General features: G+C 38.4%; 1 protein-coding gene across 1 annotated transcript in view; it reads left to right on the top strand.

Annotated features, from left to right (window-relative positions):
* The window catches only part of LOC136877752 (uncharacterized), a 68,735-nt gene that overhangs the window by 40,653 nt on the left and 1,709 nt on the right, over positions 1-26,373 (top strand). The window contains exons 4-6 of the mRNA XM_067151959.2: positions 2,888-3,019; positions 8,362-10,006; positions 19,781-19,958. Coding sequence (XP_067008060.2) covers positions 2,888-3,019; positions 8,362-10,006; positions 19,781-19,958 — 1,955 coding nt within the window. The remainder of the gene's footprint in view (positions 1-2,887; positions 3,020-8,361; positions 10,007-19,780; positions 19,959-26,373) is intronic.

Genomic DNA, 26,373 nt, shown 5'->3' on the forward strand with positions numbered 1-26,373 from the left:
TTGTAGGAATCCGTGTCCTCTGTCCTCCATTCACGATTTAAGAGACTATGTAATTCATGTCTATCTTCGTCTCACCATAATATCCATGGTTTTGTCCACCATCTTCTATTCAACTAGCGTAATTTTCTTCTTCGGTGGCATCGCAAAATTACCACAAAAATAACAGCTTGTACGGCAGCTAGCACCGCCTCAATTTCACCATCAGCCATTTTTCTGACAGAATTTGTACCATTTAAGGTATCGTGTGTTCATGTGCTATCGACAGAAGGCATACCGGTACCATAGCAAGTAGATTTCTCCCCTAGTTCATTGGTTCCTCTGCTAGGCCACTCTTCCAGCAGTAAGTGAGCTTGAGCTTACAAGTCAGCATACAAATAAAAGACAATTATTGTATGCAATATATTATGCTTTTGCTTACCATTCCAGAAGTTAGTTGTCAGATAGTTTAGACAGCTTCTGGGTAGATTTTGTGGTCTTAGAAGATTTCAGTTCCTTTCTCATCTGTCTTGTTACTAAATAAAATCGACACTTCATATAATGTAACACAAGTTTAGGAATGATGTCTACAACTTGGTCATCGCAGCATCCTAATTCTTTCGAATTAATAGTGATACTGTGCAAACTGTCCAAACACTCGTAAAATATATCGCCCCATAGACTATGTTAACAGGAGAGTTTTTGTTCTACTACACTTTCAACTTGCACGAACACATTATAAACTGCTTTTGAAGGATGGGTGAGGAAAGTGCTGTCAATACTGTATTTATTTCTATAGCCCCTAATAAATGTGAGGGCTGTGGCAAGTATTTCTTCTGTAGGCTTTCCGTGAAGCAGGCTGACACATTTATGACATTTTGTGACCTTGGATACATTGCGTATTATAATATCCTCCTAGATAATAAATCAAACACTCCTTTACAAGACTGCGGCTATCACTGTTAATTAGGCCTAAATTGTTCTCCCAGTCCGGTAAGAGGTCATCCGTGTTCTCAGAGAAGTCTAGTGCTTGCCTTTTTTTTTTTTTGTACTACAGCCTTATTTGTCTCTCCTGTCTTCTTAGCTAGTGTTCTCATTTGATTGACAAATGAAGTCAATATCAGTTCATATTTGGGCTCACAATTACTACCCGATGACAGAGCAAGTTTGGTTGGGATATAAATAGACTGCAACATGTGTAAATTCAGAAAATCTATTGTTGAAGGGTGGACATCACAACTTAATGAGCATAGTATACCAAAGTGTCGTTCTAGTGGATCTTAATTAAATTTTGCTGTGAGCACATATCGGAATCCATTATTCCATAAATACTCGGACACCTGTATGATGCTCTCAATTGTTACTCTTAGGGATCCAAGAGTTCTTTCTGAAGCAAAAGTATTATTCTTCCCACTGAGGTTATCTCTCCATTTTATTAAGGTTTGATGCCCTATTGAATCTTTATAAAGAGCCTCTGCTGGTGTCGAAGTATTTAATACTATTAGGATATTTAATTCACTAGTGAACATTTCTGTCGGTTCACTGTCTTCAAATCCTTCTGAGTTTATCTGTTTTTGTTTGTTTGTTTGTTTGTTTATTTCGTGAGATATTGTGGCAAATTGGGGAATATATAAGGGACAGCGCCAGTTTTCATTATCCATCTATCTCTAGGAATTTCTGCCTGTTCGCCTTGTATTACAAATGAATCTGATTTAACAATATTTTTGTCAGAAAAATGTGAATCGCACACATAACACATATGAGAAAGCTTTTTGTCTTTTCTGGGAATCGTCTCTTCCTATTTTCAAAATTCTGCTTCGTTTTTAGGAAGTTTGAAGAAGTGTTTACCTTTAGTAGTTTTATAGCTAGACTTACAGCCTGGAACAAAGCAAGTAGGTATTTTTTCCTCCTCGGTATGTTTGTAAGTTTTATAAACTCGGCACTATATTTACACAAAATAAATGAATACATCACCAAATCACACACTATTCACTTTCACTTAACAATACTGCAAGACACTTAAGTTTTTGCCTTACAGAACAACACTACTTAAACATAACCATATTACGACTACAGATACCAACCCTCAGATAGTAACGGTGCTGCCCCTAGCGGACGATTCATCGCAGTACTAACCACTCGTCCATTCGTTATGCCAGTACATTGTACAATAAATGGTAACAACAGATTGCGCCAGTTCTGGCGTAAGAAATGTCTCCGTCTGTATAGGGCTTTACAGATGAGGTGTCACTGAAACCGATGTCGTTAGAATGAAGTCCTGCTATCTTTACACCAGTCTCTTTTCAGACCAATTTTGCTGTTGAGGTGGGAAATCTGGGTGGACTTGGGATATATTATTTATGAGTTTGAAGTAATAGACATGAAAGCAGGAAGAATGTGTGCTCGTGCAGTCAAGTGAGAATAATGGCATGGAGGTACTTGGAATGAGAAGATAAAGATTAACTTAGAAATGAACTTGACGGAAGAAGGTGTGCATATAAACTAGCTCTGGTTGTGCGGTCGTGTGAGGCAAATGGCAATGATAGATTACCTAGGAGAATAATGGACTCGTACATGAGGGTAAGAGAATCAGAGGGAGAGAGATGAAAGGGATGGTAGATTCATTTTTAATTATTTAGAAGTAAGAGATGTGGAGCTAACTGAGACAGCAGAACTGGTTGCAAATAGAGGATTGCAGAGGTACTTAGTTAATTCATGGAGGCTTGCAGGCTGAATACTATAGGACATAAGAGTATATAATGAAGATGGATGGTTATGCACATAAATGTTTTCTTTATTGCTCCGATCATTCATTTAACATAAAATGAGGTCATTAGTGGTTTTGGTGTAGTGTAATTGTACACTGATTATAATTGCTGTTAATTTATTGTATTTTTTTATGTTGTTGTAGATTATTGGAAGGGCAGGAGGGATCTAAGAAAAGTTTAATAAGTCTTGCGTCTCACAAACATTCATTCCACCAAGTGAAGCCTTCTTCTTCTGTTACAGCATCTTCTGAGAAAAGTCATAAACAATCCTGTGGGTGAGTAGAATATTTCATCAGATTTTTCACATGTTGGTTTTTCTCCTGTTCCATTAAACTTTACTTAGGACATAGTTTCTTAAACTGCATGTTAATTGTGTGTTCCAAGGTGATAATATGTTATACTTTGTAAATATTACACTTAGAAATTGTTTTAATCAAAACTCTGTCTAGCATACTGAGTTGTGAAAAATCTTTAAAATCTTTACCCATTTGCATCACATTTAAATACTGTAGTAGTTCACTGAGAAATCACATTTAAATGCCACTCTATGGCAGTCGTCAGCACAGTATTATTTAGAAAATCATACAAGACCAATTAGTAAAGATTCCTTTCTGAAACTTTGTATGCATGATAATGAAAGTATAAGCTGAGTGTGTTACACCTCGATACATTCTCAATACACACCTTTTTTTTTACTCCAGTATAACTGAATCGTTTATTTTCGCACTTGCGACATTGGTATAAGTAACGCAAAATATACCCTAATTTTGTCTGGTATAATCTCAAACCATTTGTCATCATCTTTCATCTTTTTTTCTGTTAGGATTGCTTGACTGTCTTGCTGCATACACATTTGTCTTGTCAGATATTTTGTCAAACAATGGGTTCTTGTACTCACAAAAACTGAGAGTTCAGATAGTGGCTGCCTATCAAAGTTTTTCAACAAGTTATCATTAACCCCACTATATTCGCTAAACTTATGTACAACAGGGTTATTGTCACTTTTTGTCCAGCTCCAGGCAGTTAATTTAGCCCATGCTGAGGTACGAACTCGTTTCGAAAGACTTGGCCCACCGTCATCATAGACGTTTGTTCGCGCATACGACTCATTTGTATCACTTTCTATGTCATTAGCAGTATTATTTGCATTGCTTGAATTTGAACTAAGACCTTCAGGGTCTATTTTGTCATCACAAACATCACTGCCTTCAATATCACTCTCTAAAACACTATCTGTTAGCTTTTGAATTCCATCTTCATCAATACAAACTCATCTGCTTGACACGAGCGAAATAGTATGAACACCTTGTTCCGGAAGTGTGTGATAACCTGAAGCAAGGGAAATAACCGAAGCTACATGTCTAAACTCCATCTCAGAATGCATACATGTGGTATCTGTGGGTTAGTAACTGAACTATTGATATAGAGCCGTGCATTGCCGTGAACTGAGCGCCTCATTTTATTCATATGCCACAAATTACTTTTGCGGGCTAGGGTCGTCAAATTATGTGATTGGGTTAGCCTTCTTTATGTAAAGATTTGGCTATGACCAGAATTGCAGATTTTTAGGTAGAAAAATTTAAGTAGTTGGCTTGTAGAGAGAAAGCATGTTGCAGTGTGACGGGGAATGGAGCTAATGCACTGACACTTGGATATGAGTCCATCGAATGTGATGATTGGCTTTATACTAGCTTCATTTATTTGTGGATTCCATCTTTTGTCAAGGAATTAGTTAGTCCTCTTGACTGAGAGAACTGGCCGTGCACTTTGGGTGACTTAACTGTAAGGCTGTATTCGGCATATAGTGGGTATGAATCCCACTGTCAATAGACCTGAAGATGGTTTTCTGTGTTTTCTCATTTCCACACCAGGAAAATACTGGGGCTGTACTGTAATTAATGCCATGGCCCACGACGTTTCCAATCTTAGCCCTTTCCCATCTCACATTGCCAAAAGCCTTTGATATGCTAGTATGATATTTAACCACTACAAAAACAATTTTGCATAGAGGAGTGAATATTACCGGAGAATATGGTATATATTTCTGTGTTCAGTGTAATATTGCATGTTATATGTTGCGTAGTGTGTGAAGTTAGCCTGTTTCTATTTCTTGATGGATGCAGTATCAGTGTTCTCCCTAGGACTGTTTTTACAGACTGCTCGGCTAACATAACTTAAATATAGTTACGTAATATTAATGCATATTTGAGTCATTGGGTGCTCCAAATTAAAATGAAGATACTGTAAAACTGCTTATTAGAATGTTAAATCTTCATTATTGTCAGCATAATTGTATCAATTACATCGGAGTTCAGATATTTAGCTTGACGTGACAAGTAGTGTCATGGGTGAGCGGTGTTTAGATTAATGTGGAATCGCATGCGAGCGCTCAGTTCTGCATGATGTCACAAACCTGTATGGCACTCCACAGCAACCAAGTGGTAGGCCCCAATGTTATATGATTATGAACGAGCAGTTCAAAACACTCTGTATGTCGTGTTCGTTATAATAGCACTAAAATAGTCCGATTTTGCAGTTAATGTTTGCCTGTCTGATATTATTAATTTTTTACGTAGTATTCCCCACCCGGCTACTCATTCCTGCCACCCAGCTGACGAAAATTTCTGGGGAGAACACTGACTGTTATGCATCTGTCTTTTGGCACAGAGTTGAGCAGCGTGCAGCTTCCACCAAAGCCTGTCTGTTAGATGGGTGTGACAGTATGAAAGCACAGCTAGTGTGTCTGCCTCTAATCATAGGGCCAGTCATTCTGCAATAGCATTTTCTGGCCCAGTGAGGAAAACAATGGCAAAATACCTCACTCCTCACCATGCCTTGTATGCCTCATTGTGGCAGTACCATCGGTTTTTGCACTTACTCTATAACTGAGGATCCAACCAGCATCTAGACTGAAGACTTAACAAATGGTGCATGATTATAATCATTATAAGGTAGGGAGAGGGTGAAATACAGTGTTGGCTCATAGCCTATAACTTTCCATTTTTTCAGTTTGTTGAAACTAATACAAGATGTAGAAAACTTTTAAAAATAGCTGTCGAATAAAATGAATGACTCTGCTGAAGGCTTAATGTCTCCATCCAATGGATGAGTTCACTATCAACCGCATTATATGCCCTCACTCCATATGGGCCCTGTGGGGAAGTTTGGAATTGAACCTAGGTTTTTGAGATGCAACCTGGTGGTTAGGGATTGTACACCACCACCTCTCCAGCCGTGTTAGCCAACATTCTGATGGTGAATTTTTTTTTCCCCACAAATGGAACTTGACCAGACCATAGTACTTGATATGTTAACACCATCGTGACCATCAGGTGGGCTTTTTAAACACAATGCCACAAGGCCACAATGTAAGTTTTGGTTGTGGTGCATCTCTCATTTATTGTTCTGAGAGCTTGTAGCCTCCCTTCCCTAGTATTTCTATGTGATTTCTAACTCTTTCCTCCAATCAATTCTGTGGTAATTTTATAACTTTTCATATACAGTATGTATTGCAGAATGTTGAATCAGTTCCTCACATGATCAGGAAAATTGTCACAAATCATAGTATTATAGGTTATTTAAAAGAGATAATTTACAGTGATTTAATCTTAATGTTATGTTTGAAAAACTCCCATTCATTGCATTATAATTTTTAATATAACAACCATGCACTGAGATTGTAATTTCATAACTCACTCTTGAATATATGGCCATGACACTTCTGCAGTATTGGAAATTTGAAACTTGAAATTTGTGAAACATATTGCAACTTGCTGTATTTCTTTCCTGTTGATTTATTTTTACTGTCTTTGTTTGGCTGATTTGTCGACCACATTCTTCAAAGGTTTTGTTCCATGTGTTGAGCTTCTTACATACTATCTCTACAGTTTATCTTCACGTCATCATCACATGGGCAGTATTTACTTGCTGGCAAGTATAACAATTGTCTTCCAAAATTTATCGATGTTGCCGTTTATAGGTTCTTAGATGGCCAAAGAGACCAATTCATGGAAAAAAAAAAAAAACTCTGCTGCAGAAGGGGCACATCGAATCTACCAAAGTTCCATGCTGTTATAGAACACAGTGGTCAGTTTTTCTCTGATTTTCTCTTTTTTTTTCTACAATCTCTTTGATTGGACTTTACCTCCATTGCTGTTGTTCAAAATGTGTGACAAAAGACTGATATTTTTGCCTGTTTCCCTTTTTAAGTAGAGGGACAGTAACTTCTTCTATCTAGTCTTTTGGTATCTTGTTCCAAGTCAGATGACAGAAAAACACGCTGTGTAGTCAGTTGAGGCCTTGTAGTTGGCTGGTTTTATCGCATCTGTACCGAGTTTGTTAAATCCTGGTGGTCTGTTATCATATACCTCCCAAATTATGACTGAAGATCTCTCAATCCCCTCAGTGAATGTAGAAGTCTCCCACACCATGTAAAATCAAGTTTCTCCTGAGGCTGAAGAAGAAGTGGAACTAGAAGTATGGTACTTGTCCTTTTGTGTTTTCATTTTTCCTTATCTCTCCTTTATGTTCCTCAATCCTTCCATACTAACCTGTCATTGTATTTATCCATGTTGGTGTTCCTTCCTTTCTCTCAAGCAAGCTACCATTTTGAAGCAAATGTTTTGCATGACAAGTTTTATCAGAATTAGAATATATGGGCATGGCAGGCCAAGAGCCCTAATGGCCTCTGTGTACCATAGGTTTTTTTAGTTCATTGTATTGAAATGTCACCATCTGAAAAATAAACATTTGTAGTTTTGATTTGTTAGCGAGGAATTCCTTGGCTAAGGCTCAACACTCAACAGTTCTTTGAGAGCTAAGTAATCTGTTATACTTAATTGACAGCACTGCTGAAATGTTAAACAATTGTAGACACTGATTGTAATATACCAGGTGGTCCAGCTAACATGGACACCCACAGTATTTCCTTAACAGTTTAAGATATCAAAATGAGGTTTTTGCTAAATGTTAGTCTGTAAGGGGGTGATTAATTTGCCATACAGCTGCTATTCATAACACTTGTAAGGCAAAATTGAACTAAATATTATTTTTTAAATGGAAAGATATTTTCAACTGCATTTGAAAGTTCTTAAAAAGAGGAATTCAGTGATGTAGCATTTGCAATGAAATGTGTCAAAAATATACCTAGGTAATGTTTGAATGTGATGGAGTTCATTGTGCCTGAAGCATGGGGCAGATGACATTTACTTACCTTTGTAGATGAAACTCACGATGTGTCATCAGGCTGTGACCGATTCGCAGCTACAGACCCAACAAGTTCCATGACATTTGTACCTACCAAATATGTGTGTAATCACAGAGTTCCTTTTTTTTTTTTTTCAAAACTTTCAAATGCAATTGAAATAAAAGTTTTACATTTAAAAACATTATATTTGGTTCAATTTCTCTATAGATAGGAATATGTGTCTTGCAAATAAAAGCTATACAAAAAAAATGACTTCCCTCCTTACATACTGCTGGTATCATTTAGTGAAAACCTTATAGCAATATCTTAAACTGTTGAGAGAATATTGGTTGTGTCCATGTTAGCAGGACCAATCTCTTAATTCCATTGCATTTCCTAACTGAACGACTCTATTTGAATTCTTATTTTCAGGAGTTCTGCATCTTCTGCGAAGAGCTCTGGGAATCTAAGTTTTCCTAAACCAGGTTCAGCTGAAAGCAGACAGAAAACTGCTGTGATGCCCTGGCAAACAGATGATGTCATCTGGTCTTCACATAATTTTCTTCCTCCAGAACCTATGAAAAAAGAAACTTGCACCCAGATTCCAAGCCCAAATACTTTTCTCTCATACAGGAAGCAGAAAGAGAACACAGTTCCTAGTCAGCATTTAGCAATGACCCCAACTCCAACTTTTGATTCTTCTGGCAGTATTGTTCAACAGGTAGATACAGCTGGTTCTACTTTAGGTAGTATCATCAATGGAAACATGAAGAATGGCAAGATAAATGTTTATCACCAAACATTAGAACAGAGTGTACTACCTGAAAATGTAAGAGAGAGTAACGTTAATTTGCATAAAGCAGAATCTGTGTCCTCAGAGCAAGAAAATGTTCCAAAGAAATCCATCCCAATGTGTTGTTGTGAATGTAGACGATTATTGAAGGATATTGTACAGAATAGGACGTTAGGAAATATTAGAACAAAGATATCGAATATCTGCACTCAGTGTCAAAAGTCAAAATCTGAGAGCGCTAGAAGCACTGCTGACTCATCAGTATTATCTCCTGATATATCTGGCAATTCTAATGATATTGCCTCACAGGACTCAAAAGAAACCTTCTCAGGTATCAAAATGATTTCGATAGGTACAGAAACAACGGAGACTGTTGCTGTACAAACTACACCCTCTATTAACAAGCTTCCTGTGATACGACCATTATGGTTTTCTAGAAATGCTAATATAAAGGAACAAGCATCTAAAGTGAAAGGGAAAGGTAGTGATAGTGGTAAAATGTGTCCATCCTGTGGTTTAGTTTTAGATGCAGTAACTATGCACCCTACAGATGATAGGAAACGTTGCCGTTGTCATTTACCATCAAGAAAACGGGAACAAAAGTACAGACGGAAGAAAGAAAACCTTTGTTTATGTTGTGAGTCTTGTACTCAGAATAAGGAAAATGAAACTGTTACTTCATCTGAATCATCTGGTGGTAGTATTATGGAAGATTCAAAAGGAATCAAGAATACAAAGGAACCATCATCTCTTACAAAAAACAAAAAGGAGAAACACTGTCCTTGTTGTGGTAGGGTAGAGAAGAACACTGGCCCTATGGACAGCTCTAGCATTGTTCCCGTGGTCAATTCTAGCACTGGTCCTGTGCACAATTCTACCAACAGTAAAATGACATCTCATCCAGAACCTGAGAAAGTTGACAGTGAATCAAAAGAAAAAGAACACCAAAATGTAAGTGTTCCAGAACCCACACCTGTAACAAAACCCAAAAAGGAACCACTTGCATATGTCTTAACGTTTGAGCCTACCAAACTTGAAAATATTATGACTGAAAACAAGAAACGGAGATCATTACCAGAAATTAAGGTAAAAATTCCAGTACTCAAGCATGGATTGCAAAATGTTAAAGTTGTGGAAAATGAAGGAAGTGAAAGAGTGAGATCAAGATCTTCAAGTAAAGAGAATGAGAACCCTTCATCAAATGAAAGTATGCAAAGTGCTGCTGACAATCTGCTAGAAAACAAGCACAGTGAAAAGCCCAAGCCACCGCAGCTAACATTACAGGTGAGCTATCCCATACTTTGTTCCAGCATTAAAAGTTTTGTATTGACTAGATCTGACATGCATAATTGCCAGTCTGTAACCAAACTGCATAATAATAATAATAATAATAATAATAATAATAATAATAATAATAATACTGTTGCTCACTAACTACTTTTACGGTTTTCGGAGACACCAAATTGCCACAAGTTAGTCCCGCGGGTGTTCTTTTATGTGCCAGTAAATGTACAGACATGAGGCTGATGTTTTTGAGCACATTCAAATACCACCAGACTGGGCCAGGATAGAACCTGCCAAGTTGAAGTCAGAAAGCCAGCACCTCAACCGTCTGAGCTGTGCAACCCGGCATCACCACCACCTTATTACATGTAACTGATCTCACCACCACCGCCGCCGCCACCGTACTTCCTGCATGCTATGTGTCAGTTAACAAGAGCATGGCCATCGTCACACCGTTCTCGTACGCCCATAGAAAACCCATCGGCTTTGATGAGTGGATAATCAGACAAGCATGGTGAAGATATTCCATTTCACTCTCTGCAATTCAGCCTCATGAATCTTCAAAATTTTGGTACGAATTGCATTTTTCAGTTGTTCTATGGTGCGGAGGTTACCTCTATACACTCTGTCTTTCTAACTACCCCATAAATAGAAGTTGCAAGGAATTAAATAGGGGAAGTGAGCTGGTCATAATAAATATGTAATAATTATTGTCCCCAAAAACATCATGCAATACTTTCATTGAATTATGTGCGGTATGTACTGTAGCTCCGAGAGCCTCCATGGCTCAGGCGGCAGCGCGCCGGCTTCTCACCGTTGAGTTCTGTGGTTCAAATCCCAGTCACTCCATGTGAGATTTGTGCTGGACGAAGCGGAGGCGGGACAGGTCTTTCTCTGGGTACTCCGGTTTTCCCTGTCATATTTCATTCCAGCAGCACTCTCCAATATCATTTCATTTCATCTGTCATTCATTAATCATTGCCCCAGAGGAGTGCGACAGGCTTCGGCAGCCAGCACAATTCCTATCCTCGCCGCTAGATGGCGGCTTCATTCATTCCATTCCTGATCCGGTCGAATAACTGAAAACAGGCTGTGGATTCTCATTTCATGTACTGTAGCTCCATGTAGCTGGAAATATCCGAGTGACCTTTCTTGTTCAATCAGTTGAGGAAAAAAGTTTGTTCAGTATTAATTCTATTTGTCAGTCAGAATTAATGGTGTCGTTTAAAATGGCTGTCCAATTCTAATAGCATTCCCAACTTATTTTAAGGTAATGAAGTGGAGTTCCATGAATTATTCTTGGATTAATTGATAACTGTTGGTTCTTCAGTCTGCCAAACCTGATTTTGAATATATAAATGTAGAACTGTCTGGAAAAGAAAACAATAGGGTAACAAAATTATACCTGCAAAAGAAACAACTTAATTAAAATAGAACGGCATGTTTTGTTCTTGCAAGAACATCATCAAATTCTGTCATATCACACTCAAATATATTTAGAAATGTATAAATATTTATGTTTATTTCTCTTTAAATCCTTAAAAACTTGAATTGTGGAACTTATCTTAATGAAGTCCTCACTGGTCTTCACCTTAGCATTGAATGCAAGCTGGTGCAATACTGTTACTCTGTCGTTGGAGTGATTCCAGCTGGCTGGTCAGACCTTTGACCTCTCAGGAAACAATTTCAAACGTTCAACATGAAACGTGAATAGATTTTTAAATAATTCCACAAACTAGCCCAGAAACAATCAGATTTTGAGAAAAAACTCAACAGGCTAAAAAACTCCCAACTACATAACATCAAACTAGAAACTTCAACAGAAACACGTTCGATTGTAAGCAGTTTCATCCACCTGTTGTAAATCTGTCAAACACACCCTTGCGAAATTGAACACTTAACTTTAGCCAAAGGACCGAAACACAGCTGGCCCAATTTGAACAGCCTCAATATAGCCACCACTATAATTACAGAATCAGAGCTAGCCATAAGCAAAATGCCAGAAGAATGAAGTTAGAACTGATATTAAAAGGAAACTGAGCAACATCCTCTCCAATTTAACCAACCGCACGAATGATCTCAATAATAAGGAAAAAAATAGCTGAACAAGAGCGCATATACGCCCTCAAAAATAAAATCAATGACAACGAACTCATCGTAACCAAAGCTGACAAAGGCAATGCTACAGTAATCATGGATGAAAAAGAATATATTAATAAAACAAAAAACTTTTTCACAGACAGCTCCTTTTCTATAATCAAAAAGGACCCCACCCTAAAAATTCAGACTACTTAAACAAACTCATAAAAACACTTCATTTTTATTTACTGAACAGGAAAAAGCCAAACTCATACATATGAACTCAGGTCTCCCCACTGCTAAAGCTCTCCCCAAAATACACAAAGCCGGCATTCCCATTCGCCCAATTATCAACTATAAACCAAGCCCCTTTTACAAAATATCACAATTCATCCAAAGTTTATTAAGAAAAAACTATCAATTTTTATCCAAAAAGTCTATTAAAAACACATCAGAGCTAGTAGAAAAACTAAACAAGTTCAGTATGCAACCTGATTACTCGATCCACTCTTTCAATATTGTAAATATGTACCCAAGCATACAAGTATCAAAATTAATTCTGATAATTAAAAACAATTTAAACAAAAACAGCCACTTGAGCAAACTAGAGATACAAGATTTCATCACAGTATTAAAACTAATTGTCAACAAAAACTTTTTCACTTTCGACAATGTCATATACCAACAGGATGGTTTGGCAATGGTATCACCGGCCTCAGGCATCTTGACAGAAATATACCTAGATTTCCTCGCTGACAATGAATTTGAAAACATTCACTTCTGGGCCAGATATGTTGACGATGTTTTCGTAATCATGGACAAAAAATCAATTAACGCTTCCACCACCCTCCTAAGACTCAACAATATCGATCCTCATATCAAATTCACCTAGAATCCGAATCAAATCAAAAAATTAACTTTCTAGATTTAACTATCACTAGAAACTCGGATTCTTTTAGTTATAAAATATTCAGAAAACCTACTCAAACAGCCTCCACCATTCACCAAGATTCAGTGCACCCCCAGTCCCACAAACGAGCTACATGCAATAACCTAGTTCATCGAGCTTTCAGCATACCTATGTCCAAGAAAGATCTAAAGAATGAACTTAACACAATCCATGGAATTGCAATATTCAACGGCTTCTGCAGTCATTTTATAGGATAATCAATAAACACAAACATCGCCCTAAAACTACCCTCAAAAAAGAAATAACTAATCCTCTAACATTTTCCACCTTCACGTTCAACAATGATATTTACAAGTTAACCAATATCTTCAAGAAACAAGGCGTTAAAATAGCTTTCAAAACCAACAATAAAAACATGAACGTTTTACACAATACTTCACATACCAACAAGACCAGCAGTTTTTTTTTTAAATAAGGAGTTTATAGGATCAAATGCAATACTTGTGAAATATCCTACATAGGGCAAACCGGAAGAAATTTCAATATAAAATACCATGAGCACACTAATGCAACAAAATACAATAAGTTTTCAGCTGTCGGCCAACACATGCAAGATTATAACCATAATTTTACCAGTATCGAACAGGACATGGACATCCTTGAATTAGCAAATAAGGGTCCTTTACTCAACATAATGGAAAATTACTACATACACCTTGACCAATATTTTAACGCCAATTACAATCTTAATGAAATCTCAGAGAAACCCAACATACTTTACGATTTATCACTTTTCTCTGAAACAATAATTCAGCCAACCAGAACTCAATCCTAAGTTTAATTAAAGGTACTTTTCCGAAACAATTAACCTTTCTCCTGCACCCTTCAGCTCCGCCTTAAATCCTCCCGCCTCCTTCCAACCCCCCACCCCATCCCACCAATAACTATTATTATTATTATTATTATTATTATTATTATTATTATTATTATTATTATTATTATTATTATTGACATCAAGTGTACGCTCATTCAGGTTGGGAGCGACTGTACATTGCTTTTAAAAAATCGAGGTTTTTTTTTGGGCAATGGATAATCCGCAGAACGGTGAATCGAGGGATGGATAATCAAGGTTTTACTGTATGTATTAAAAATGTATTTACATTTCACACTTTAGAATATATAGTACATGTTTTTGAGAAATATGTTAATTCTCTTTTTACCTCACAGTTGAGCACGAATATTTACACTAGTTTGAAATCAATTTGTATGGTTGATTGCTTTCTTGGTTTTAATTTTAAAACTGTACTGTCCATCTTGTTTAAATAAAGTCATTACTTCATCATCAACTTGGCAACTACACATGTATCGCTTCACTATGTCCATTGCCTCCATCACTTTTGACACCATGGGAACTGTTTCAGGATCTGCCTCGTCATCACTTTCATTCTGCACTGGTGCTTTTTCCGTCTTCTGTTCTTAAGTATTTCATCTATTGTCATAGTTTCACACATTGGAACATTGTCGTCAACGTTGACGAATGTTTCAAAAGTTACCTCTCCTGCTGCTCAGCACTATTCTTCACTCTCAGAAAAATCATCTAGTGTGACGTCATCAGCGCGAACATGACAAAAGCCGGCTGCATTGAAACAGTTCTGAATAATGTTTTGTTCCTCAGGCAGCCTTAATGAAATGCACGACATCTAAGACTGCTTTTTCCCGTCATTGATTCCACTGCAGCCAGTCTTCTCTGTACCAGCCTCTTACGATACTTCTGCTTCATGTACCATATTATGCCTTGGTCTTATGGCTGTAGCTTACTCATGCAGTTTGCTGGGAGGAAAATGTCTTAATGTTTCTCAGATTAGAAACATTTGGGGGATGACCAATGAAGAGTGCAATTTTTCTGTTTCTTATGCCAAGCCGTAAGAAATTTTCAAATACTGTGGAAGTTATCCACGCTTTCATGTTAGAAGTGTACTTACATGGAAAAGATCGCACATTCTTGAAACATTGCGGATTGCATGCTTTTCGAACAACCAGTGGTACCAACCTCTTGGTTCCACTTTCATTACAGTACAGGAGAACTGTAACCCTTTCCTTGTTAAGTTTGTCACCGTGACACTTCGTGCCCTTAAAATCCAGGGTTTTATCTGGAGGAAGATGAAAAAATAACCCCGTTTCATCTGCATTAAAAATATTGTCAGGAGTATAGCCTTTCAAAATTGCAGGAAACATTGTAGTTTTCCATGTTTAAATAGTATCGCACAGTGTAGCGACATTATCCAGGGCAGCAGCTTCGGCTCGCACACATCTATAAACTATATCGTGTCAATTCTTGAATCTGTCAATCCAGCCATTAGATACTTTAAAATCATCAATTCTCATCGTCTGTGCAATAAGTGTTGCCTGAGCTCAAACTACAGTACCATCTGCTGGCACGTTTGAAGGTTTTGCTTGCACAAACCACTTTAGAACAGCTTCTTCAAAAGCAGTTTCAATCAGTTTACGTTTGCTAACAATTGTATTTAAACATGACAGCGGAATGTTTACCGTCCACACTACTCTGAAGTAGAAGGTGTGATTGAAGTCGTTCTCACCAGAATCAATGACAAATCACTACCATCGTCATCTTCTTCAAAGTCACTACCCAACATGAGGGCAAGAGCCTCCTCTGCAGTATCTCTTTCCTCCGTTATCAGGCCTCTCACAATTTAAAATTGTTTGAAAGCTAAATCGAGAATAACAAGCACGCCAGCACAGGGGAGCAACTAGGCGCGAAGTGAGTAGCATACCGGACACTTTGCTTTCATCTTCAAACTGGTTACTACCATTAGATCCATCAGCGTACAGGTCACTTTGCATATTAAACACCTTGAGCAAGCTTTACGAAGGATTGATTAAAACGAGACTGGAGAAAGAATTTGAACAACAGGGAGGACTTTCTTTGAACCAGTTTGGATTTAGAAAGGGCAGAACCGCAACCCAAGCTATTGAGAGGATGATTCAAATACAGGCAGAAAGTGAGAAATGGGCTGTTTTGATTATGCTAGATATCAAAAATGCTTTTAACACTGCTTCTTGGAGCATTATTTTGAGAGAACTTCATAGGAAGAACATTTCTCGGTATCTACAACAAATAATTGCTAAGTACTTCAAAGGACGAAGAATACGACTTGATGATTTAGAAGACCTTGAAATGAGTGCTGGCGTTCCACAGGGATCTGTCCTAGGACCCACCTTGTGGAACATTCTGTATGATGGCGCCCTATGCCTGCAGCTGACAAAAGGGACAACATCTATCGGTTATGCAGATGACCTCGCAATAGTGGTAATAGCAGAGAATTTAGAAGAACTAACCTTCCGAGTTAATGAATCACTGAGACAAGTTAACCTTTGGATGGTAAATAATAAATTAAGATTGGCTCCACATAAGACTGAGGCTGTAATTTTGAAAGGTTCCAGGAATTGGAAGAATGTCCGCTTCTTATTAAATGATAAGATTATCCCAGGGAAGTCTGTACGATACCTTGGGGTTCTTATTGACAGGAATTGCACATTTGGTGCACATGTGAAGGCAGTGACTCAAAAGGCAGAGAAGAAGGCATCGGCATTAGCTAGACTTATGCCTAACATCGGGGGACCAAGAACAGTTAACAGACAGATTATGTGCTCTGCAGTATATTCCATTTTACTTTATTCTGCACCTATCTGGCACAATGCACTCAGGAGTAAGATACAGCGAAGAGCTATGGAAAGAGTACAGAGGAAAATGCTGCTCAGAGTTATTTGCACATATCGAACTGTTTCGACAGCAGCTTTACAAGTTGTAGCTGCCAGTATTCCCATTGACCTCCTCGTTGTAGAGAGAAAACTTTGGCATGAAAGGGGTGCGGCTATATCTGCTGAACAAAAGAAAGCCTTGAGGAACCAACTCTTACTGGACTGGCAAGGCCGATGGGATGGCACAACCGATGTTGGCCAATAGACAAAAAAGCTAATACCCGACATAGGAGACTGGCTTAAATATAGACATCGGCAGGTAGATGACTATCTGTCGCAGATCCTGACAGGACATGGAAGATTCGGCGTATACGCCATGAAGATGGGAAAGACGCAGGGAGATGGTTGTTGGTACTGTTCTGAAAGGTGTACAGTAGAACACACTTTTTTCTACTGTTTTTGATGGGAAGAAAGAAGGAAAGCCTGCCAACAACTTAGCCGATGAATCATGCCAGGGAATCTGGTTCAGATCATGTTGGAGAGCCCGCTTGCCTGGAACACAGTAAAGGTAATGGCGACAAGCATTATGGGGACGAAGGAGAAAGAAGAGAAAGGAAGAACATAATAATATACATCACTCCATTCTGATGTCATACCATCAAGCAGTTCCAGAATGGGCTGAGTGAAGAGGGCAGGGGTTTTTAGTTGGTGGAAATCCAACTCCCCCACAGAGTGGTGTCTTTAAAAGATTTTCCCCTGCCACAACAAAGAAAAACTACTACTATTACTACTACTACTACTGCTGTTGCTGCTGCTGCTGCTGCTGCTGCTGCTGCTGCTACTACTACTACTACTACTACTACTACTACTACTACTACTTTGTAAGGCTTAAATTTCAGTTTTCTTGACATCCGCCGTGCAGATGAATATGACTTCGCTGAATCAGTTTCCTTGCAGTTTTTCAGGAGATTGCTCAAGTCTTTCACAAATATCCTGAATTTTTTGTTAGTTTTGAATTTAATCACAATGTTCTTAATTCCATAATGCGTTAGCACTTGTGCGTCAGAAATTGTTTGCAGAAATCTCTTCTCACTCTCCCAACAAATTCATGCTTTAGCTGTTACCATGACATCACTGGGCGAGCTATATGGGTCAGGTGGCTATTGCATCATCCACTCGCCCAGAGATGGCACATGGCGCTTCTTCTTCTTATGCTGCTGCTGCTGCTGCTGCTGCTGCTACTGCTACTGTCATCTCCTCACAGACGTTTGAACCTCTATGAAATAATTTTTCTGTTTTTCCCCATCAGAGTTATTGTATTGTGGATGTTGAACCGCTGTCAGAAGTTCCGCATGCAGGATAATCCTCTACATTCATATTTCCTTCCTATGATCAGGGTTGTATTTGTCATTTTGGAAGATGGGTCTGCTTTCCTGCGTTTTGAAAGGATCAAGACTGCACATAATTTCCTAGCATGATGGACAACCTCATTGGTGATGTGGTCTGCCCATAGGATTTTGAATATTTTTGCAGTCGGTTCATTGACCAAGCCTGTAGTTGCTGTCAAGCAGCACTGGCAACATGTAACACTTCACAACATGCCAATGGTCATAGGTCACAGTTTCACACAAAATGCTTTAATTTCAGAAACACACTTCTCACAGTGCTGATTCTGGTTTTGATACCTAGATCCAGATCCCAAATTTATATTTGCCAGATTTCTAGGTACTTAAAATCTGATACCCTTTCAATAATGTTTACATCCAGTGTGATTACAGTTTTGGTGATTTTCTGTGTGAATATTTTCTGAATGTCTGTTTTAAAGCCAAATTGCTTGCTTACTCTGATTATGCATGTGATAGTGGGACAGTAACAATACAGAGATACTGGTAGTGAGGATTAAATAAGAATGATGTATTTTGCTCTAAAAAATTCACCTGGTTACTTCAAGCATTACAAAAAAGGAAATAACTCAGGAGGAAAGGAGAATTCTAGCTACTTCATGTTAACACAGATACTGTCTCAAATGTGAATTATTCCATTAGATTAAACAACAACTACCATTTACAACTGTGTTCAAGCCTAGGAGTTCAAACCCCATTCTCAAAAAATCACTTTTGTCTTCCTTTCTTTTTCACTAGGCTTTGCAAGACTTTGTGATAGGAAAAAGATTAAATATCTAATCACACACATACAAGGAAATTTGAGTAAAATAACTAGCATTAAATAACAAAGTTCACAATAATGCACAATTTATCGTCGCCATAAGACCTGTCTGTGTCGGTGCGATGTAAAACAACTTGTAAAAAAATGCACAATTAGGTAAAAAAAATACACATCATCAGAACTAACATAAAATTTGTTTAAAGGATATTACACAATTTAATAGGAGGGGGGGCGGGGGCAGGAGGAAATCCATTAATCTCCCAGTGACGAAGGCTGCAGTTGAAAATTTTGGACCCATGTGTTTCTTTTTGTGTGTACTCTATCCATGCATGTTTACATAGTAAATTACTGTTCTCTGTTTGTTTCCTTACATATATTTTGTTCCTTGTGAACAATCTTATTTAGTTGTCTGACAGAAGTCAAACTGTATACAGTATTTACTAAATGTTACAATAAATGATTAAACTTTTGGTGTAGGAACCAACAAACCACAAATATTCTAAGAGCAGAATCAAATTACTCATTCTACACATTCATAGTTTTGGAATAAGAACAGTGATTATTAATATTATTGTAGATTCTACAATATTAGAGATGACTTTGGAAGATCATTTTTGAGTAATCTTAGTAGAAATGAACTGAAATTGTAGGGTAAACCTCAATACCTGTGCAAAATTTGAGTTAAAAATACAGAATAGTTCCTTGTGGCTGTTTGAGTGGAATAGTTCTTACACCTCTGTTGTGGTATAGACATAGTTCAAGCCTCGAAGGCCTCCTGTATTATCAGATCAGTTCTCCTTCAAACTATTGGCCTTGTTATGTTACTCATTGATTAACTTTCATGTAATCCCATTCACTTTTTCTCTTGTGTGAAATTTACATTTGTTTTTTTTATGTAGGAGTACCTGAAAGCAAATCGACCTGACTACATAATGTGTGCCGATAAGAGGCGGCAGTGTATGGTGGACCTTGCGTACTTGCGAGAGATGCGTCATATGCGGCGGCAGGAACTGCTGGCCTTGTCCAGCGAGCAGGAATCGACCAGACCTACAACTAGCAGCTCTCGGCAAACACAAGGTGATTTAAAAATACCTTGTTACTGCTATGAAGTAATTTTAGTGACTGATTTGAAGGGTAAACATGAAAGAGGTATGATGGAGATATACCAAGTATTTTTTTGAAATTAACTCCTTCAGCAACTATCCACCCCTGCTAGCAGTGTATGTATGATTCCAAGACCATCCAGTAGGAACCTGTTTCACATGAAACAAGAAATTCTTGGGATACCTTTCTTTATTGCCTAGGTTCTAGATTTTGATATGAGGTAGTTGTTCAGTTGCATAAATAGTTGGTAATGGTGGGTGTTAGGTCTGGGTAAAATGGTGGTTGCAACAGAATTTCAGTTTGTTTCTGTTGTTCTTGGGGCTGTATTTGGTTCTTGGTTAAGGATGTGCCTGTAAGGGCTGCTGTAGAGAATGTCCATCTTTGTGCGTTGTTGTTTGCATTTTTATGGCTTGTGTCTAGTGAATAGTTGAAAAATGCAGACTCTGTGTTATATTTAAGTTATCTATATGCTTTGTTTTGAAATTTTCACCAGTTTTCCACTGTGGAATTTTGGATATACAGATACAGCATTTTTGTTCTTTGTTCTGAATGGGATCCTATGCCTTAAATACCGGTATCTGAATTTCAGAAAAATTTGGGGCAAATTCTTGTGTGTATACAGGCTCATATACATCACTGGGGTCAAAAAACCTTTGACACCCCCTCCAAATAAAGTACACTGAACTGTATTACATTAGTTTTTGTTATGTTACTTTTTTTAACATATTGTTTAGTACCACGGTTAATATTTGTCAGCCCTTTTGGATTTCCAGTACTCCTTCATCTTGAGGAGAACGCAGTTCTTCACTTTTTGGACCACTTTGCATCAGGTCGTCTCCTCGTTCTTTCCAGAAGATCCTTTAACCCCTGTACCCAGGTTCTGAACTTATTTATTTCATGAACCAATGTTCAGAAAGATCAGGCAGATCCTCCTTCACTGCAGTTGTCCTCGGAGTGGTACATATCAGGTTAGGAAAAGATCAAGAACTCTTCGATATCTTCTGGTGTTAGGCATTCGAGATAGAAGACTGTAGAAACATAAGACTGGAGAGCTTTCAAATTTAGAGTACAACTATGCATTTGACTTCAGGCGATATTCACCTTCAGAATTTTGATGTGGGCTGAGAATCTTTCTTAGGAATTTCCTCTCTTTCATTTGGATCCTTCCTATCTCACCATAGTGAGTAAGGGCAAAGCATTCAGCAGCCTATAGGGCTTCAGGACATATTACTGTCATGTAGTTATTTTATTGCTATCTCATCTCATTTTGACTACTTGCACTTATCTAAAATTATTACAACCTACACTGATGAGGAATTAGAGGTATCTGGCTAGTAGTGCGTATCACAGTTTTTCTTCCTGATGATGGCAATGATGCTGCATGTCATGGAGTCCACAAGACACCAGAAGCATTGGGGAGCCATACTGTTCCATGACCACTGCACAGCCTCCTATAATCTACGGAGATTAGGCAGAGCAGGATCAAGGGAGCGTACATCCCTCTTGACAGCATCCCAGATGTGCTCAATAGGATTGAAGTTGGGTGAACTTGGGGACCAAGTAAACAACCTCATGTATAAGGAGTCTTCTTCGAACCAGTCATCCACAGTTTGAGAGCAAGGGGCCAGTGCATTTTCTTGCTGTAGGTACAGGTCTCCTCCAGAGTGCTGGAAGTGAACAAATGGGTGGACTTAATCTGACAGCAGATTCCTGTATCATTCGCAAGTGAGAGACATTGGCTGATCTCCCCAGAATTCCACTTATTCCCATATGGACAGTTTCCATCTGAGGACACCACTACCACTTCCAGCTGGCAAGAGAGATCCAATGGTACATGTGCTCGGCAACTCACTCATACCATGTCATCAGTGTCTACCGACTGATGCCTCAACTCAGCTGTTCAGGTGACCTTATTCCATTGTTTGAAAGTTCCTTTGTTCATGTCGGTCTTTGTGCCTTGAGACGCGCAGTCAGCAGAGATACCTTTGTGAGACGGCAGTTTCTGAACCATATTGTGAGGAGATGGTTCTGGATGGTATGGTTGCTCACACTTCATTGTTGTGCATCATCGAATTTGTGAGTGATCAGCTGCACCATGGCCCGTCGATCCGCACTTACCAATCAAGCTAGCGGACAGTGAACCCTGTCATCAGTGCATTGGAAACTATGGCAGTTGACCTTTAAGCTGGTGATTTTTCTCAGTCCACATACTCGCGCTACAATCTTAACATGGCGGTCCATGGAAAGGTCAGTGCCGCCATGTGTTTGGCATCAACAATCTGGCCATAATAAAATGTGCTGGGATCTTGTTTCTTACCTATTCTGTGCTCAGCTGTTACTTATACGGCCAGTACTAGGTCTGACAGCATCACAGTCACTTGCCATGACATTCTATTTCATTCACCAGGACAACCACAGCGTTGCTTTGTCAAAACCACAGCTAATTCAATTGGCCATCAGTATATACTGTGCCCTATAATGACTTAGTCCACGTCAAGCCAATGCTGAGATCGGACCAAGTGCATTATAGTGAACAATACATTCACCGTTAAGTGAATCAATCTGGCACATAGCTTACCTTGCATGACTATCCTCTCCATCAGCTCCAGCGTAACAGCATCTTCAGGGGTAATGGGTAAGGAAAGGGTTACCATAATAAAATAAATAAATGAAGAGGAATAAAAAAATATGCAAGGTGTTAACTAACAATCGCTAAAAAAATAATAATGGTTGAGCTGCATATCCGATTTTAACAAATTGGTTTATTACAATAATCTAAAAATTCTGATAATTAACAAAGATCAAAAATATATATAACTGACATGATAGTCTATAAACAAATTAATCAGTTCTTTACAAAACGGGTATCTTGCGTCACATGTAAACGTTGTGGAAGAGATGTCGGCCTCATGTAAAGGTTAAGCGCTGCAACAACACCATAATAGTTACGTTAATTAAAATGAATTTAAATATAAATCTGCTCGTAGGCAACTCCTATCTGCTAAGAATCTACCTTGTTTCTAACGTGAATCTATGCCTCAGTGCTCCTAATTATCCTACAAGTTCTAAACAAGCATCCAATATACACACAACTATCTGGGAATCGATCGTGAGACTCTCCCAAGTACCACCATTTGACAACACACACATGAGAAGAACATATATTTTACTACATGCATATACATCTATGAGTTATGTGCTTCTATGAATGACATCAACTAGCGTGTATAAAATTTCATCTACCAAACCAATATAAAAAGGTCACTGCTCTCCTGAATTCTTGACTGACAAACATACAGTTTCAACATTCCAACTTTAGTGTCCTGACGTCAGAAACGACCTATACTTGACTCTCACCCCCTCGGTTTTTTTGTACCAACTGAGCCACCATTCCTTTCAGCCATAAATATCTCCCTCAGCTGACAGCACGTAAACAGAGACAAGGAGGGTGTGATCCTCCCTTCTTCCCGGCCCATGAGTCTAACATACCTATTGTCCTCATTATAAAATAATTACTACAGGCCATTTTATTCCATATATCACAAATTCAACACTCTTTCGCAGATAAAATCAAATACAACAGGCCCAATCATTATTTAGCATTAGTGCTCTCAGCGGCACATTCTTATATATATACCGGCCTTCCTATGGGCACATACCTTCACCAATTATCACTAGATTATTATTCTTATTCTCTTTAGGGACTCGACTTAATACTCTGGGCACAGTGACTTTATTTCTCAATTCTGATAGGCTTCTTATGATATGACTGGCTCAGCTTGATACGCCAACCCAAGTGTGTTTAGGAGATATAGAAGATCTTAGGTTTTCTTCATATGACAACTAACATTACAGTCTACACTGCACATGCACCTGGATCGTACCTAAACTGATTGTCTTGGTTACACTCGTATAAGACTGTATAGGTCCCGGTGAAATGAAATACATGAACTCAATTTTCCTATCCTGAATAGAATATCTGCAATAATGACACACACAAAATACCTAAGACTAAAAACATGCAAATTAATAAACTAACTAAAGCATAAATTCTATATACACGGGCATTAATAGCCTAACCTATTTACATATTGGTAGAGAGCCAACTCTATCTATAAATTTAACCATTATTGCGGTGCTGCATGCTTAAACAATGGAATTATCTGACCTGTGTCTGATGATATAACTGAACAGCTCCCCTAGAGGACATTACGAATTTATGCCATCATGTCGGCGTTAGAAGCTAGTGAAAGCACTCATGGTTCAATGACTGGTGGACATCCTGGTCGGCTGTGATGTTCTCTGCAGCTCGTTCAGGTGACGTGGTGATAGCCTCCTCGATGTCGTGATGATTGGACGTTGCCAACGGTCTTGGTTCGCACCTCGATGCCGTGAAGAATCCTCGACAGCTTCGGTCCCAATTACCGCTTCACTGTGATGTATGAGCAGTGTCCCGTCCACTCGTGATATAGGAGAAACTGTAAGGAAAATCACATTAACTTGTGTCCTCTGTTCGATGCCTATATCTCCCCTCTAACCTTTTCCTTTAATCTCATAATATCAGGTCACATTCTGAGCATTAGCCTAGCCGTATAGATACACAGTTCTCAACTGCACTGCACTTTACTCTTGACTGTTCTCTCTAGTGACCAAATTACATTAACTTCAATCTTCTGAGCCCACACTAGTATGTGTCATTCATTTAGGACAGTGTGAACCTCAGATTATGCAATGTGACTATGCACGAACAGCATTACTAACAGCAGAACATTCTTATAAGGAAACAGGTCAACACTTGCTGTATAAAGTTCATCTCCCAAGTATATGGTGAACCCTGACTGCGTTGCTTGTAGATAAAGTCGGTCTTCTCTGCGCGGAGCAGCGGTGTGACAGACAGCGATGCACACAGTGAAATGATTCTAGTGCGCTCGTCAGTCGTATATATTAGCAGTCTAGCATCCACGCTACCAAGCTCTGCGTGGGTGGGCTTCCAAGGCGCGCCCGCGGTATGGAAAATTTCTCCCGCGAGATGCATATTAAGTACTCATACTTTTATTATGATTATAACTATAGGCATGCCGCATATCAAAATTTTCAGAAAAATGTCCTGAGTGTGTTTGTGGTATCCGATCCTCTGTGGTCATCTTGTAATCGAAGATATTAAATAAATTCCTTTCCCTCCAATGTAAAAATTCCCGCGATATCTCTCGGAGCTGCTTGCTTCCCAAGCTTCAGTGAAGAGGTTCGCTGGGGTAATAAATTTTAATGAGCATCTAGAAACTTCAGCTCGCGTCTGATGCTACATTCTCACGAAAAGCGCACAATCTTAGATACTCTGACACAATGAAATGCCACCCAAGGCGCTTTCTTTGTGGTCTCATATAATTCCCATAATAATTATAAAATCAGCATTCTTCGACCATGAACAGAATGATTCAATACAAAACTGAAATTATAAGTACAAATCATTACAGAAATTTACCTGAGCTTACTCATAGATTTTTTGAGAAACCACCAGGCTGGGTAGCTCAGGTGGTAGAGTGCTTCTGAACTTGTGCTGATGGGTTCAATCCCGGCTCACTCTGGTGGTATTTAAAGGTGCTCAGATGCATCAGCTTCATGTTGATAGATTTACAGGCATATTAAAGAACTCCTGCAGGCAGCAAACTTCTGTTACCTCGGCATTTCCAAAAACTGAGAAAGCAATTGGTGGGACTTAAAATTATTATTATTATTATTATTATTATTATTATTATTATTATTATTATTATTATTATTATTATTATTATTATTATTATTATTATTATTATTATTATTATTATTTATAATTATCAGTTATATAGAATTTAAATCTCAATCCCCCAGACTTCCAACCCTAACTCTGAAATATGCAAATAAGACTTACACAATTAGTAAGATGCACGCTCCCACCAATCAAAAAATTGCACCATTGCACTTGGTTATATTACAGTGATCCTTTATTGATTTTGTTACACTTAAAAAAAGTTGTTGTTCATTTATAATTTACTGAACAAAATCTTATGTAGTCTATCCAGCTGTACTAACAGGTCAAAGAGAGAATGGAATGCCTTATTCATTTGTTGTAGAGCTAAAAAGTCAGATTGCCAGGTGAATGGCTCAGACGATTGAGGTGCTGGCCTTCTGACTCCAACTTGGCAGGTTCGATCCTAGCTCTGTCCGGTGGTATTTGAAGGTACTCAAATACATCTGCCTTGTGTCGGTAGATTTACTGGCACATAAAAGAACTCTTGCGGGACTAAATTCTGGCACCTCTGCATCTCCAAAAACCGTAAAAGTAGTTAGTGGGATGTAAAGCAAATAACGTGATGATGATGATGATGATGATGATGATGATGATGATGATGAT

This window comes from Anabrus simplex, chromosome 7 (genome assembly GCF_040414725.1).
Source record: "Anabrus simplex isolate iqAnaSimp1 chromosome 7, ASM4041472v1, whole genome shotgun sequence".
In the NCBI taxonomy this organism is placed as follows: Eukaryota; Metazoa; Arthropoda; class Insecta; order Orthoptera; family Tettigoniidae; genus Anabrus; species Anabrus simplex.